We start from the raw sequence: 12,072 nt of genomic DNA, 5'->3' as shown, positions 1-12,072 counted from the left end.
ACTAATACTTGTGTAATTTTCTTGTCGTCAACCTACTTTTTCTGCCAATAGACATTCGAAAAGCCAAGATGTATTTGCCTCCAAGATTGAATCCATATGAAAGCCTGTGCCTACCTTGAAGCACAAGGGATTGAAACTAGCCTCCCACGAATGTGAGGTGGTTGCTCTACCATAAAGCCATCAACTCTCAGGCGTTCTAGTGAAAGTGATGTATATTTAAATGACTATGATATTTGTTCAAATAATGTAATAGACGGCGCCAGAGAAAAATAATAAAAATTGTGAACTTTTATATGCAGCTCTCAAATGGCCAGAATATACACGTTACCAGATGGGGAAGATTGTGACCACCACAAGGAATGCATGTCTTTGAATTTACGAAAAGCGGGATGGTAATAACGACACAACTACAATAACTGTAATATTAAGATTCAGGAGAAAACTTGTAGTTTAGTTTCTGGCTCACGTATGCGTACGTTGAAAAGAACGGTTTGTGCTTGCGCTAATATCTACTTTTCTGAGTTGTTTTCTAGAAACCACTATTCACGCTGAGCAGATGAATAGGCAGAATGTAGGCCCCAGTCTGGTCAGAAAAAATTGCTGTTTGCGGCAACTACTAAGCAAGGACATACATAAGTGCACCTATATGACGGTTGACGAGTTTAGTAATTTCTTTTCCCATTTCTGAGGCACTGATTCGAGGTGACATGCATTTTGTGTTGCACACAGCAATTAGTGCAGTTATGCATTATTTTAAGGTTCAGTTTTTATTTTTTATTCATTTATTCATACTGTTAACGCTCTATATGAGGGTCATTACTGGAAGGGAGACACATACAAATACAAGTACAATTCTCTTCGCTAAAATACACTCTATAGAACAGAATTACAGATTTGCAGGTGTAAACACGTATCTCAAATTTTCTATTTCTGTTTGGTCTACAACGTCGCGTGGCAGTTGGTTCCAGATTTCTACTGCATTGGGAAAAAATGAGAGGCAATATACACCAGTACGTATAATAATAGGTTGCAATACCTTATTGTGATTTTTTCCTGGGCATCGCTTCAGAGAATGTGTAACATAGTGTTGTTTATTAACTTTTACTTTATCATTCATTATTCGAAAAACAAGTTTCAATTTCTGCTTTGTTCTTACTTCTAGTGATTCTAACTGACACTGTTTTAGCATTTCTGTGACTGAGTCAGTGCGGCGGTGTTTAGAACATTTAAAATCTTTTGCAATCTTTCCAGTTCTCGTATTAAACCCTTTTGATGTGGACTCCACACTGCACTACTCTATGATTGGCCGCACTAACGTCTTGTACGTAATCCATTTAATTTCTCTAGTCGTATTCGGCAACTTCCTCCGCAGGAAACAAAGCTTCTGATAAGCTTTTAAATACATATTTTCAATATGGGTGCGCCAACACAATTTATGTGTTAGTATCACTCCCAAGTATCTAAAACACTTTACTCCAACTAAAATATTTTCACCGATATTATATTGAAACGGCATAACATTCTGCTTCCTTGCTACATGCATGTGTGTAGATTGGTAATTTATTTCCATGCCCCATTTCAGGCACCACGCTTGTAACGACTGAAGACACTTATATATTCATCTGATCTTCCGGGGAAGCCACAGGAGAGTAAATAACAGTCATCAGCAAAAAGTTTCATTTTGACAGGCGATTCAATGATAGCAGAAATATCATTCATATATTCCAAAAACAAAAGCGGACCTATAACGGAACCCTGTGGCACCCCCGATAAAATTTCACGCTTATCTGATACTGTGATTTCTATTTTGACAACTTGATAGCGGTTACCTAGATACGCCTGAATCCTTAGTACTATATTTTCACTGATTCCTAATCTGGGCAGTTTAAAAAGAAGTTTATGACGCGGAGCTTTATTGAAAGCCTTCGCGAAGTCCACACAGACCCCATCTACCTGCTGACGTTCGTCTCTAACCTTGCAAAAATCGTTCACTGTTTAAATCAACTGCGTCACTGTCAAAAGGGCGGCCCGAAAAGCATGCCGGAATGAACACAAAAAGTCGTTCATTTCCAAAAAATGAAGGATATGTTTAGCTATTACGTGTTCAAAAACCTTGCAACATACGGACGTGAGTGAAAACGGTCTATAGTTCTTTACAAGAAGTCGAATACCGCTTTTAGAAACCGGAACTACTATTGTGCTGCGCCAGTCATTAGGTAAAGAATGATCCCGCAATGACTTTTGAAATAAAATTTGCAAGTAATAGGACAACCACGATTTCTTAGGTTCCGGAGACAGCAACTGCTGACAAATGCCTTCCCTATTGTTGCGAATGTCGTGCATCGAATATGGCAACGTGTAAATTGTGGTAATTTCACTCTCAATGTCATTTGTATCCCTACTAAAGACCGACTGGAAGAGATTATTAAACATTATTGCAATATCATTTTTATCAGTCACTTCATCATCCCCGTCCATCATCTGTTCAACTGCGTTCTCCCTCACCGAAAAATATTACCAGAACTTTTGCGATGAGCTTTTGAGGAAGCTAGCCAGCGTTGTGTTGAAGTAGGTACGTTTTCTTCGAATCTAGTAACGCTGTTTTGAGCTTTTTTGTGGTGTTTGAAAGTTCTGCCTCTCTATTTTTTTTTTATTTCGTAGCCTTTTTAGCTTGCGCTAACTGAATCTCGCTAGTGGTCCAAGGATTGAGCTGCTTTGATTTCTTTGAGCGAATAGGAACAAATTTATCAAAGCAATATCTTAGTGTGCCCTTGAAATGTTGCCACAATTCCTCTACACTTTTATGGTGTGATGCATTTGCAAACTGATTTAATTTTGCTTCTAAAACGTCTAAGATAGACGTGTCGTCTGCACGCCTGCAATTTTGGACGCGTAATAAAACATGCGATGTTTTACGGACTTGAGTGCTCAACAGCGCATTTAAACAGATCATCTTGTGGTCAGTGTTAGTACTTAGAGGCCGGTGAAGCTTGTAGGCATCAACCCTTTTGTTCTAGGCAAGAATTAGTCGTTTCCCTGTTTGGCCCCTAAAACGAATTTCTATTATAGATAGGGTATAGCGACATCCCGTTCCACTTGTGGTCAGCTTCACAGCATTTGAAATAATAATGTTCCTTTAGAATTACTTTTTTAGAATTTACCCTTTAATATAACACATGATGATTGATAACGTGGCAAGATTTGTCTGCTGTAATTTTATGTTTGTGGTAAAGTAAACAAAACTAATAGAATTATCCTTAGATGATGTATTTGAATTTGAGCAATTCTCGTCGAAAAAGGCCCGCATGCAGTGTCCCGCTGCATCAGCTTACAGCTTTTATCTTTACATCATGTGGCCGACCTGATAAGAGTGAGACCTTTGTTTGTGCACTTCTCCGTTCTCATAAACATTATTCTGCCTGGCTCTATTTGGTGCTGTTTGAATGTAGGAAAAGGGTCTGTGCTGCCAAGAGAGCCATTCAGCGGTTCATGTTGGACATGAAAGCCTGTGGTATTTACCTTGTAGTATTTGTCGTAGACCTTACCAAGTGCTTTGATCTCCTTACGCACGTTGACCGCAAGGGAGATGAGCGTCAGGTGGATGAGCACCAGGAGCAGCGTGAACAGCACGATCTCTACGACGCGGGACTCAACATAGTGGAACATAGCGGGTCCACATCCTCGAGTATAGATCCGCTAGAAGAGGGGAATAAGGGAAATCAAGGACAGAGAGCGGCGGGGGTTATCTGGCGTTCCGAAGTTTCGGACGTCACCTTTTAAAATACTACGGTGCTACTGTTCCCCACTCTCAAAACTGGTCACACCGTACTTCCAACTCTAGTAACGATGGTTTCTTGCTTTCCACAAAGGAAGAGAGGAAGAAGCCCTCCTTTTTACAAAAACAAAATCTAAAAAAAAAAGATATAAATCGCGAAATAACGAGCCAATGTTAAATGCGCTATCGCGTCTACTTGTATGACTGTATGACAAAGCTTGAGCGTTCCCTTATTCAAACTGTCAAACCGTGTACATCATTGCTAAACCATGCAAACTATTTAACTATGTTAAAGCCATGCTAAAACCCCCTCCCCAATTTTCTTTACTCTTTCATTCCTCGTTTCCCTCGCAGCTGAGATGACGTGCCCATCAGGATGGTGAGACATCCACTGCGATTTTTCTTTCTTGATACGAATATTTTTTCCTCAGCAGGTTTGATGTCGGTGCACTGTAAATGTTAGTAGGTGGTCAAAATCATTTCTGAGGCCTTTATTACGTCACGTATTGTATCGCGATATTGTTAAAACCGTGTTGCGCAGATCCGCAGTTGGCGCAGCGATAGAAAAATAAAGACTGTGGCTCTGGCAGGTTGATTGCGACAGAGCATATGGTCACGTACTGACCGGTGGGTGAGTTGTAGACCGTCGCGTGACAAAATATTACGAGACACTTTGGCGACTAAAGTGGTGAAAGGCGCAAACCTGAGGGCTGCATTCTGCTATGCATTTGTTGCGAATGTGGCTGTGAATGATGCTACGAGTAAAAAGGGTGACTACTGTTTCACATTCCTCCCTTCCTTTATGGCATGGTACATGTGTTCGTGGAAAATTGTGACAGATACTGCGCCTTTTCTATCCTGTAAATCAATTTCAAACGCCGCTGATGGCTGATGTACTAAAGCTTCCTAGGCATCTGGGTCTGCTGCTTTTCGCTGTGTGGTGCGCCGTTCGAGGAAGCGGCAAATGAAAGGGCGCACGGACGCCTGGATCGGACGCCCAGTGGGGTCAGCTTCGTATATGCATGAATCGCCTTGTGACGTCATGACCTGTCGTGACAGTACATCGCGTGCCCCTTGGCGAACACAACCAGCATTTTATTGAACGCATTAAAGAAATGGAGGTTCGATCCCTCGGTGGGAGACAAGGTTTATTAATTTATTTTTTGCAAGTTCAGAGACACCGCAAAAGGGTGACACCTTTGCTGACAACAACGATGAGCCATTAAAGGCTTTCGCTTTAATATTACATGGCAGGATCTACAAACTACAAAATTACTGATTTGTGATGGATCACGCAGCCCAAATCGCGTGGTTTTAACCTATGTTGTGTATTTGTCGAGAATATTCTCTGTGTGTGTGTGTGTGTGTATGTGTGTATATGTGTGTGTGTGGAGCAATTTTATTTATGTGTAAAATCTGATAATAAATTAGGCAATAAAGGAAAAAAAGACAGGAGCTACAAAATGGGGCGTCGATATTGAGATGCGTGGTTGAGATGAGACTTGAGCCTTTCAGGACCCTTAGGCTATGATTACAGTCGTCGCCATCTAACTCTAGGTGGTGATGGTAAGACATGCTACTCCTAGGATACGCAGGTACATCAGCACGGTTTCGCTAAAGCGGGGCTCTATGGATACCCTCGTCGGGAGGTCTTTCACATGAATTACGAGTGAATGGTTAAGTGTATGTGAGGAACAATACAGGCACAAATTAAGGGATTTTAGGTATCGCAAGTGGCAAAGTGGAAATGACACATCGAGGATCGCCAAGAGCGACCAAAAGCGGCCAAAGAGGTTTGGTTTATGTGGTTTAAATTCCTAAATCGACTCATGCCATCAGAGACGCCGTAGTGAAGAAATCCGGAATATTTCAATGACCTGGGGTTCTTCGACGTGCACTGACATCACACAGCACACGGGCGCCTTGCTTTTCGCCTCCATCGAAAAGCAGCCGCCGAGGCGGGGATTCGATTCCGCATCCTTGGGAACAGTAGTCGAGCCATTTGCCGGCTCATGACTCGCGAGGGATGAATTTTTCTCAATTCGAACCGCATAGGAACGCAAGTGTAAGACACTTGTTATACTAGAACTAATATTGTAGAATTTTGTACATGTCACGCTCCACATGAATGCTTCCCATGATGATCATGGGGTGGAGGAAATACGTTTCAGAGATCATAATATTTATTTCGAGATGTTCCTACCTGCTGGTAGTCGAAATGTTGGTTAGCTGACTGAGGCTTCCCTCATCCCTTATTCTGTTTGCTTTGTTCCCACTGAAATCACATGAGGCAAGAATCCCGTATTCTTAGAACTTAAGTTTAAGGGAAGAATTTTATTTAAATAAAATCTCTTTTACAAGCAGTTACATGTAGAAGCCAAATACGAAGGGCATGCACACATCCCGAAACTAGTTTGGTGTATGAAGGAATCCAGCGACTCTGTCACTGATGTGATTTTGAAAATATTATATGGCACGAAATGGACATAACTGAATTATGCTGCTGGTGCAAGAGTTGAATAACAATCATGATCAATGCTCAACATAAACAAGCACATAACACGACGGAATGAGGTAGCCTGTGCATTGTACCTGGACGAGTTCGTGTTTCATTTCCCTGGGAGAATATGCACATCATAAATAATCATCTGAAGACCCTTCAACCAAGCAGAAAAGCACATACCTTCCACGCATCCTGCTCCTTCAAATTCATGACACCACGGCCACACAGTGTAGTCATGACAGTCCCCTCGTCTTCAAGGGGTTCAAGGGAAGGTTGTCTTTCTCCTTTCCTTCCCTTCTTATTCTTCGTGTCTTCCTCCCCTGTGCTTTGCGTTTCAGGGGGAAAGTCGTCATCCAGGCCGAACTCCGCTTTTTCGCGTCTTCGACAGCAAGACGGTGGCACCGAGCATCGCTCGGCACTCGGGTTGGTAGGGCTGCAGTTGAAGTACGCGTTGGCGTTCCAGTCGCGGTACGCGTTCTCCGTCATGCCGCAGCAGCGCAGTGTGGACTGCACGTAGTCGATCTCCTGCCACATCGAAATTAAAAATAAAAGAACTGTTAAGTGGCCGCTGCTGACTGGCAAACGTACTTTCCTAATCAGTAGTAGTGTAGCCTATGCACTGTTGCGTGGCTGGCTGCTCACCAAATGGTTTTTCATGTTTTCGCCAACAATGATCGCTTCAAATAGAAAAATACAGATTGGAACACTAGCGAACAACTCTATGAGCCACAGTAACCCCATACAGATTTCTCATACTAAACTGTTATAATTCTCATATAATCACATACAAATATCATTCAATGTATGAGAAATATATGAGATTGTATGAGATTTGTATGAGTTTAGTTGAGCTTTGTATGAGAAATCTGTATGAGGTTATTGTGACTCATACGGTGTTTTCGCTCGGGATATATGCAAGCTTTGAAGTGGCACGCACGTAAGAAAGCGTCGCAGGAATCGAGCGCACCTGCATTTGATGTATGCACCAAAAGGTTTCCTCAAACTACTCGCATCCGTGTGGTCTTTCATGGCGAACTAAGTGGTGGCCTCAATCTGCGAACTTGCAGTCTAAATAAAATTACTAAATGCGTATTGATAACACCCACGCGGTAAATCTAGTGATAGACATCAGGTGGATGCTATTTCTGAGTTCTTAGCGACCAGTGTTTGTCCTCGAAGTCCAGCGAAAGCCTCCCAGGGCTGTAAAGGTATTACTATGAGCATCTTGTTCTTATTCAACGCAATAGACTCGCTTAGTTGGCTAAGTGCTTCAGCTGCTGATCGAAACGTACTGGCACCTTAAAGCCGAAGCATTTCATTAGGAGCGAACTAAAAGAAAGCTGTACCTTTAAGTTATGGCAACTTCTATTGAAAACACCAGAGGCCAGATTATGTAGCGCTTTCGATACAAGTAGTCTCAAAAACTCTCATAGAACCATGGTTATATTGACTGCTTTTCCCATCGGTCAGCGCGGACCAATAGAAGCAGGGATTTGTCAGTTTTGTAAATTATATTTTTGTTATTGCCGTATGTAATCTGGAAGAGAGAGAGAGAGAAATAACATTTATTGCACCCGTCAAAGGTTGGTGAGGATCCGAGGCGAAGCTCTGTCCCAACCATGTCCTCCCCCTCAGCCGTCGACCTGGATCCCTTGGATCTTAGCAGCGGCCAGGGCAAGACGGATGACTTCTCGTTGCCCTTTTTCGTCCTGCTTGAGAAGTAGTGCCTCCCAGGACTCATCTGTTCGGTCAGGTTCTCCAAATCTAGGACACGTCCATATCATATGGATCATGTCCGCTATGCCATCGCAACGTTTGCACCTGGGGCTAAAAATTTCCGGGTGCCACTTGCTGTAAAGCTGGGGGTTCGGGAATACTCCAGTCTGTAGCTTACGCCACATAACCTCCTCGCTTTTGTTGAGTTGCTTACACGCTTTTGGTAGTACTGATCTGCCTAATTTGTAATGATTTAGGATATGTTGGTAGGTGTTAAGGTCATCGTCGAACTGCAGGGGCTCCTCATCGCGCAAGGGGTACGGGGTTGCGCATAAGTCGTCACTGGGATCCCGGAATGTAGCTAATCCTCGGGTCAGTACGTGCGCTTTCTCGTTCCCCCTCAACCCCTGGTGCGCCGGTGTCCAAACGAGCGCGACCTGCTCTGCCGGTGGTGAACCACTGGCCAACACTCTTGCTGCTATTGCCGAAATGCGGCCGGCGTCAAAGTTTCTAATCGCTGATTTCGAGTCTGTAACTATAATTTTGACCTGTTGTTGTGTTAGAGATAGCGCGATGGCCACCTCTTCCGCCTCCGTTGTGGTCGAATTTCTGGTGCTGCAGCATACTACCGAGCCCCCGTCTTCTCTAGTTGCTACTGAAACACGTCCCCTACCGTTCGCGCATTGTGCGGCATCTGTATATAAGACGTCCTGTCTTCCCTCAAAACGGGCTTGCAGCGCTGTTGCTCTATCACTCCTCCGGCTCTCATGATAAACGGGGTGCATGTTTTTGGGGAGCGGAGGTATTTTTAATTTGTCTCTAACCTGTCTAGGTACTTTTTCTGTACGTCTGGAGCATGCTTGCGGCTCATACCCCAGTTTTCCCAAAATGTTCCGACCAGTACGACTGCGCAGCAGTCTCTGGTATTGTGAAGTCCTTGCAGCTTCAATGAGCTCTTCAAGGGTATTGGAGACCCCTAGTCTCATAATCTTGTTTGTTGATGTATTGGGTGGTAAACCTAGTGCCGTTTTTATCCCTTTACGAATGAGAACGTCAAGTTTCTCCTTTTCTGCCTTGTGAAGCCGTAAATACGGCGCCACGTAGACTATCCTACTGATTATAAAAGACTGGACTAGCCTAAGGAGGTTAGCTTCTTTCATGCCCGCATGTTTGTTTGTGATCCGCTTCAGGAGTCTACAGGTTTGACTCGTGCTAGCGTCTAGCCTCTGTATCGTTTCCGAGTTCCTGCCGTTGGCCTGAATTCGTAATCCCAGAACTCTAATGGTTTCCACCGATGGTATAACGTTACCGTTGACCCTGAGTGTTATTTTCGGGTTATCCTGCTTTATACGTCGACGATGGGGCGATCGCATTGACGTGAGAACGAGCGCTTCCGATTTCTCGGCCGAACATCTGAGCCCGATCGGTTCTAAGTATCTTTCTATAACTTCGATTGCCCGCTGGAGTGTCTGTTCAATTTCACCGTCACTGCCCCTGCACATCCACAGAGTCAGGTCATCTGCATATAATGTATGGTGTAGCCCTTGGATTTCGTCTAGTTTTAATCTGTAATCTGGAAATGTAATCTGGAAAGAGCTGCTCTACTTTACTCCATACCTCATCTGTATGACATTTCTCAGTGCCAGTGTGTTAATTCAAACCAGTAAAAATCCTAGCAAAATAGAGTGCAGCTTAATTATTTCGAGTGGATGAAAAAACAAAGAAACATGCAGTTCAGTCGCCTATGATGCGGTCTTCTTGTCCTTTTTAGCCACTTCATAACCGTACATTTCATCTGCTCTCTTGACAGCATGCTATTCTTCCCTTCGATTGCAGTCCCCTAAAATCTCCTGTGTTACCTTAAGAGACAAGAGGTTGTCGTTTCTTCGCATTGCTTCACAGCACATGGACATTTCTTCAAGCTTTCAGCGGAATATTAACTTGCTCCTCTTTCCAAAGATGTTCTTTTAATCTTATCCTCATTACTCACCATGGAGGTTGTTCAGTCACTAATTTTAGACACTGAGCATTATGGGTTAGTCACAGCCTCGCCATTCCTTTCTAAAACACCTGGCTGTAGCTGGCAGATGAAACGGCCGAGCACTGACTGAACACAGGGTTGCCTGACGTTACATTTGGCTAGAGCCGCCAACTCGAAATTCTCCTTTCATATGAGAGGGTGATATCAGAATCAGGCTTCCAGGACCCTTAAATTCATGTTGCCCATTGATCACTTAGGCACGTTCATATGGCCTTGTTAAAGCGAGGCTTTATATGTGTCTGGTAGCCTACGTTAACCTTAAAAGGAATCTTAAATCTCGCCCATAAGTTTATTCCGTACAACACCTCCACGTAGAAACTCCTAGCGCTGTGATTGCACAACACCTTTGCGAAACTGCGAGAAGCGCACATCAACGCGCAACTGCGCAGGTTGCAACAAACACCGACGGGCAGAGAACTGCTGAAGAAGCTAGGATGGTCAGACCAAATGAAAGAAATACAGAGAACCACCGACATTCCGGACGAATATCGCAAAACAATAAGGATAGCAGCAATCCCAAATAACATGGACCCAAACCCTCATACGTACCGCAGAGAGGCAACAGCCGCATACCTGCAGAAGGTAATAGCCCCAGAAGAAACGATGGTATATGTGGATGCGGTCACATACGTCAGGACGAGTGGGCAGGAACACTCAAACGCGATAGCGACGCTTGTTGACTCGAATCTACGAGAAGTGACCAGCGCATCGCTGAAAGACTGTTCGGTCGTCGAGGCCGAGGAGGTAGTCGTAGCTATGACCCTGGCGGAAGGCTACAGGAAGAAGCAGTCACTGACAATTTTGACAGACTCGCAAGCAACGTGCCACAACTATCTGCGCGGCAGAATCGGTCATCGAGCGATCCGCATAATTCGTTCGAGTGGTCACCCAACGAAACAACCTGAGGAAGAAGATCTAATCAGACACACGATCGTGTGGACACCGGGGCACACCGGGGTAAGGGGAAACCAGAAGGCGGACGAGATAGCTCAAAGTTCCGCTCAATACCGGGCACCTAACACGTGCGACCCTCTGGACAACGACCCGGTACCCCAAGAGTACTCGGCAATCCTGAACTACTACAAAGGCCACAGAATGCGGTATCCACCCCCGCACAGATCCCTCAGCAAGGAAGACTCCATCACGTGGAAGCAGCTACAGACAGGTTCCTTTCCGAACCTACACACACTACACAAAATGTACACTACACAATACACAAATAAATGCCCATGGTTTTTAGAGACACGCCCACGCTATATCACACGACGTGGGAATGTCTGGGAATTCCAGTAGCGCCGATCATAACAAACCCGAGTGTGGAGCAGTGGGAGGGAATGCTCTCCAGCGACCGGCGGGAAGACCAAAAAGGTCTGATCCGACGGGCCCAGCTGGCGGCGGCATCCTGCGGGGCCCTGGAATAAGGGCAGACGACTACCGCTACGGAAGATGGTAGACATCTAATCACCACAAACTCTATAGATGAAATAAATGTCTATTCTTTCTCTCTCTCTCTCTCTCCGTGTCCACACATGCTCCGGGACCTCACAAAGAAGCAACGTGTACGTACGTTGCGGTAGTCCACGTTGTCCCGGTAGTGGACAATGAGCTCAGTCGTAATGTGAGAGATGACGAACTCTCGCCCTATGATTGGCAGGAAGAAGACGAGGATGACCAAGATAATTTCAGCGCTGACGAAGGCTCCCTGTAGCGTGCTGTACGTGTCCAGGAGTGTGACATTCTGTCGTAGCGCGCCGAGGAAGCCGATCAGAGCGACGACGAAGATGACCAGCGCCACGACCATGAACACGACTTCGAGGTGCAGGAACAGATAGACGAGCCAAGTATTGGGCGACGTCGAGGCTGGCGTAGACTCCTGTTCTACGTAGGCGTACAAGGAACCCAGGAATAGTAGTCCGGAAACTGCGATAGAGCGGAAATGCATATATAGTCTGAGGCTTCAGACTATTCAAGTCACAGATCGTTGGCTGGAGTGGCACATGCCTTGAAAATAAAGTACAGATCAACATGATAGGCAGT

General features: G+C 44.6%; 1 protein-coding gene across 1 annotated transcript in view; it reads right to left on the bottom strand.

Moving 5' to 3' along the window:
* Positions 1–11,836, bottom strand: part of LOC146176550 (tetraspanin-5-like) — a 12,524-nt gene extending 688 nt beyond the window's left edge. The window contains exons 1-3 of the mRNA XM_084581318.1: positions 11,603–11,836; positions 6,459–6,803; positions 3,520–3,696 (exon numbers count right to left, since the gene is read on the bottom strand). Of these exons, the coding sequence (XP_084437444.1) occupies positions 3,520–3,696; positions 6,459–6,803; positions 11,603–11,836 (756 nt within the window). The remainder of the gene's footprint in view (positions 1–3,519; positions 3,697–6,458; positions 6,804–11,602) is intronic.
* Positions 11,837–12,072: the final 236 nt, after the last annotated feature.

The sequence above is a fragment of the Amblyomma maculatum genome, chromosome 10 (assembly GCF_055883805.1).
Source record: "Amblyomma maculatum isolate TAMU_Amacu chromosome 10, ASM5588380v1, whole genome shotgun sequence".
NCBI classification, from domain to species: Eukaryota; Metazoa; Arthropoda; class Arachnida; order Ixodida; family Ixodidae; genus Amblyomma; species Amblyomma maculatum.
Note: the sequence above shows the minus strand (reverse complement) of the source record. Positions and strands in the feature narration are given on the sequence as shown.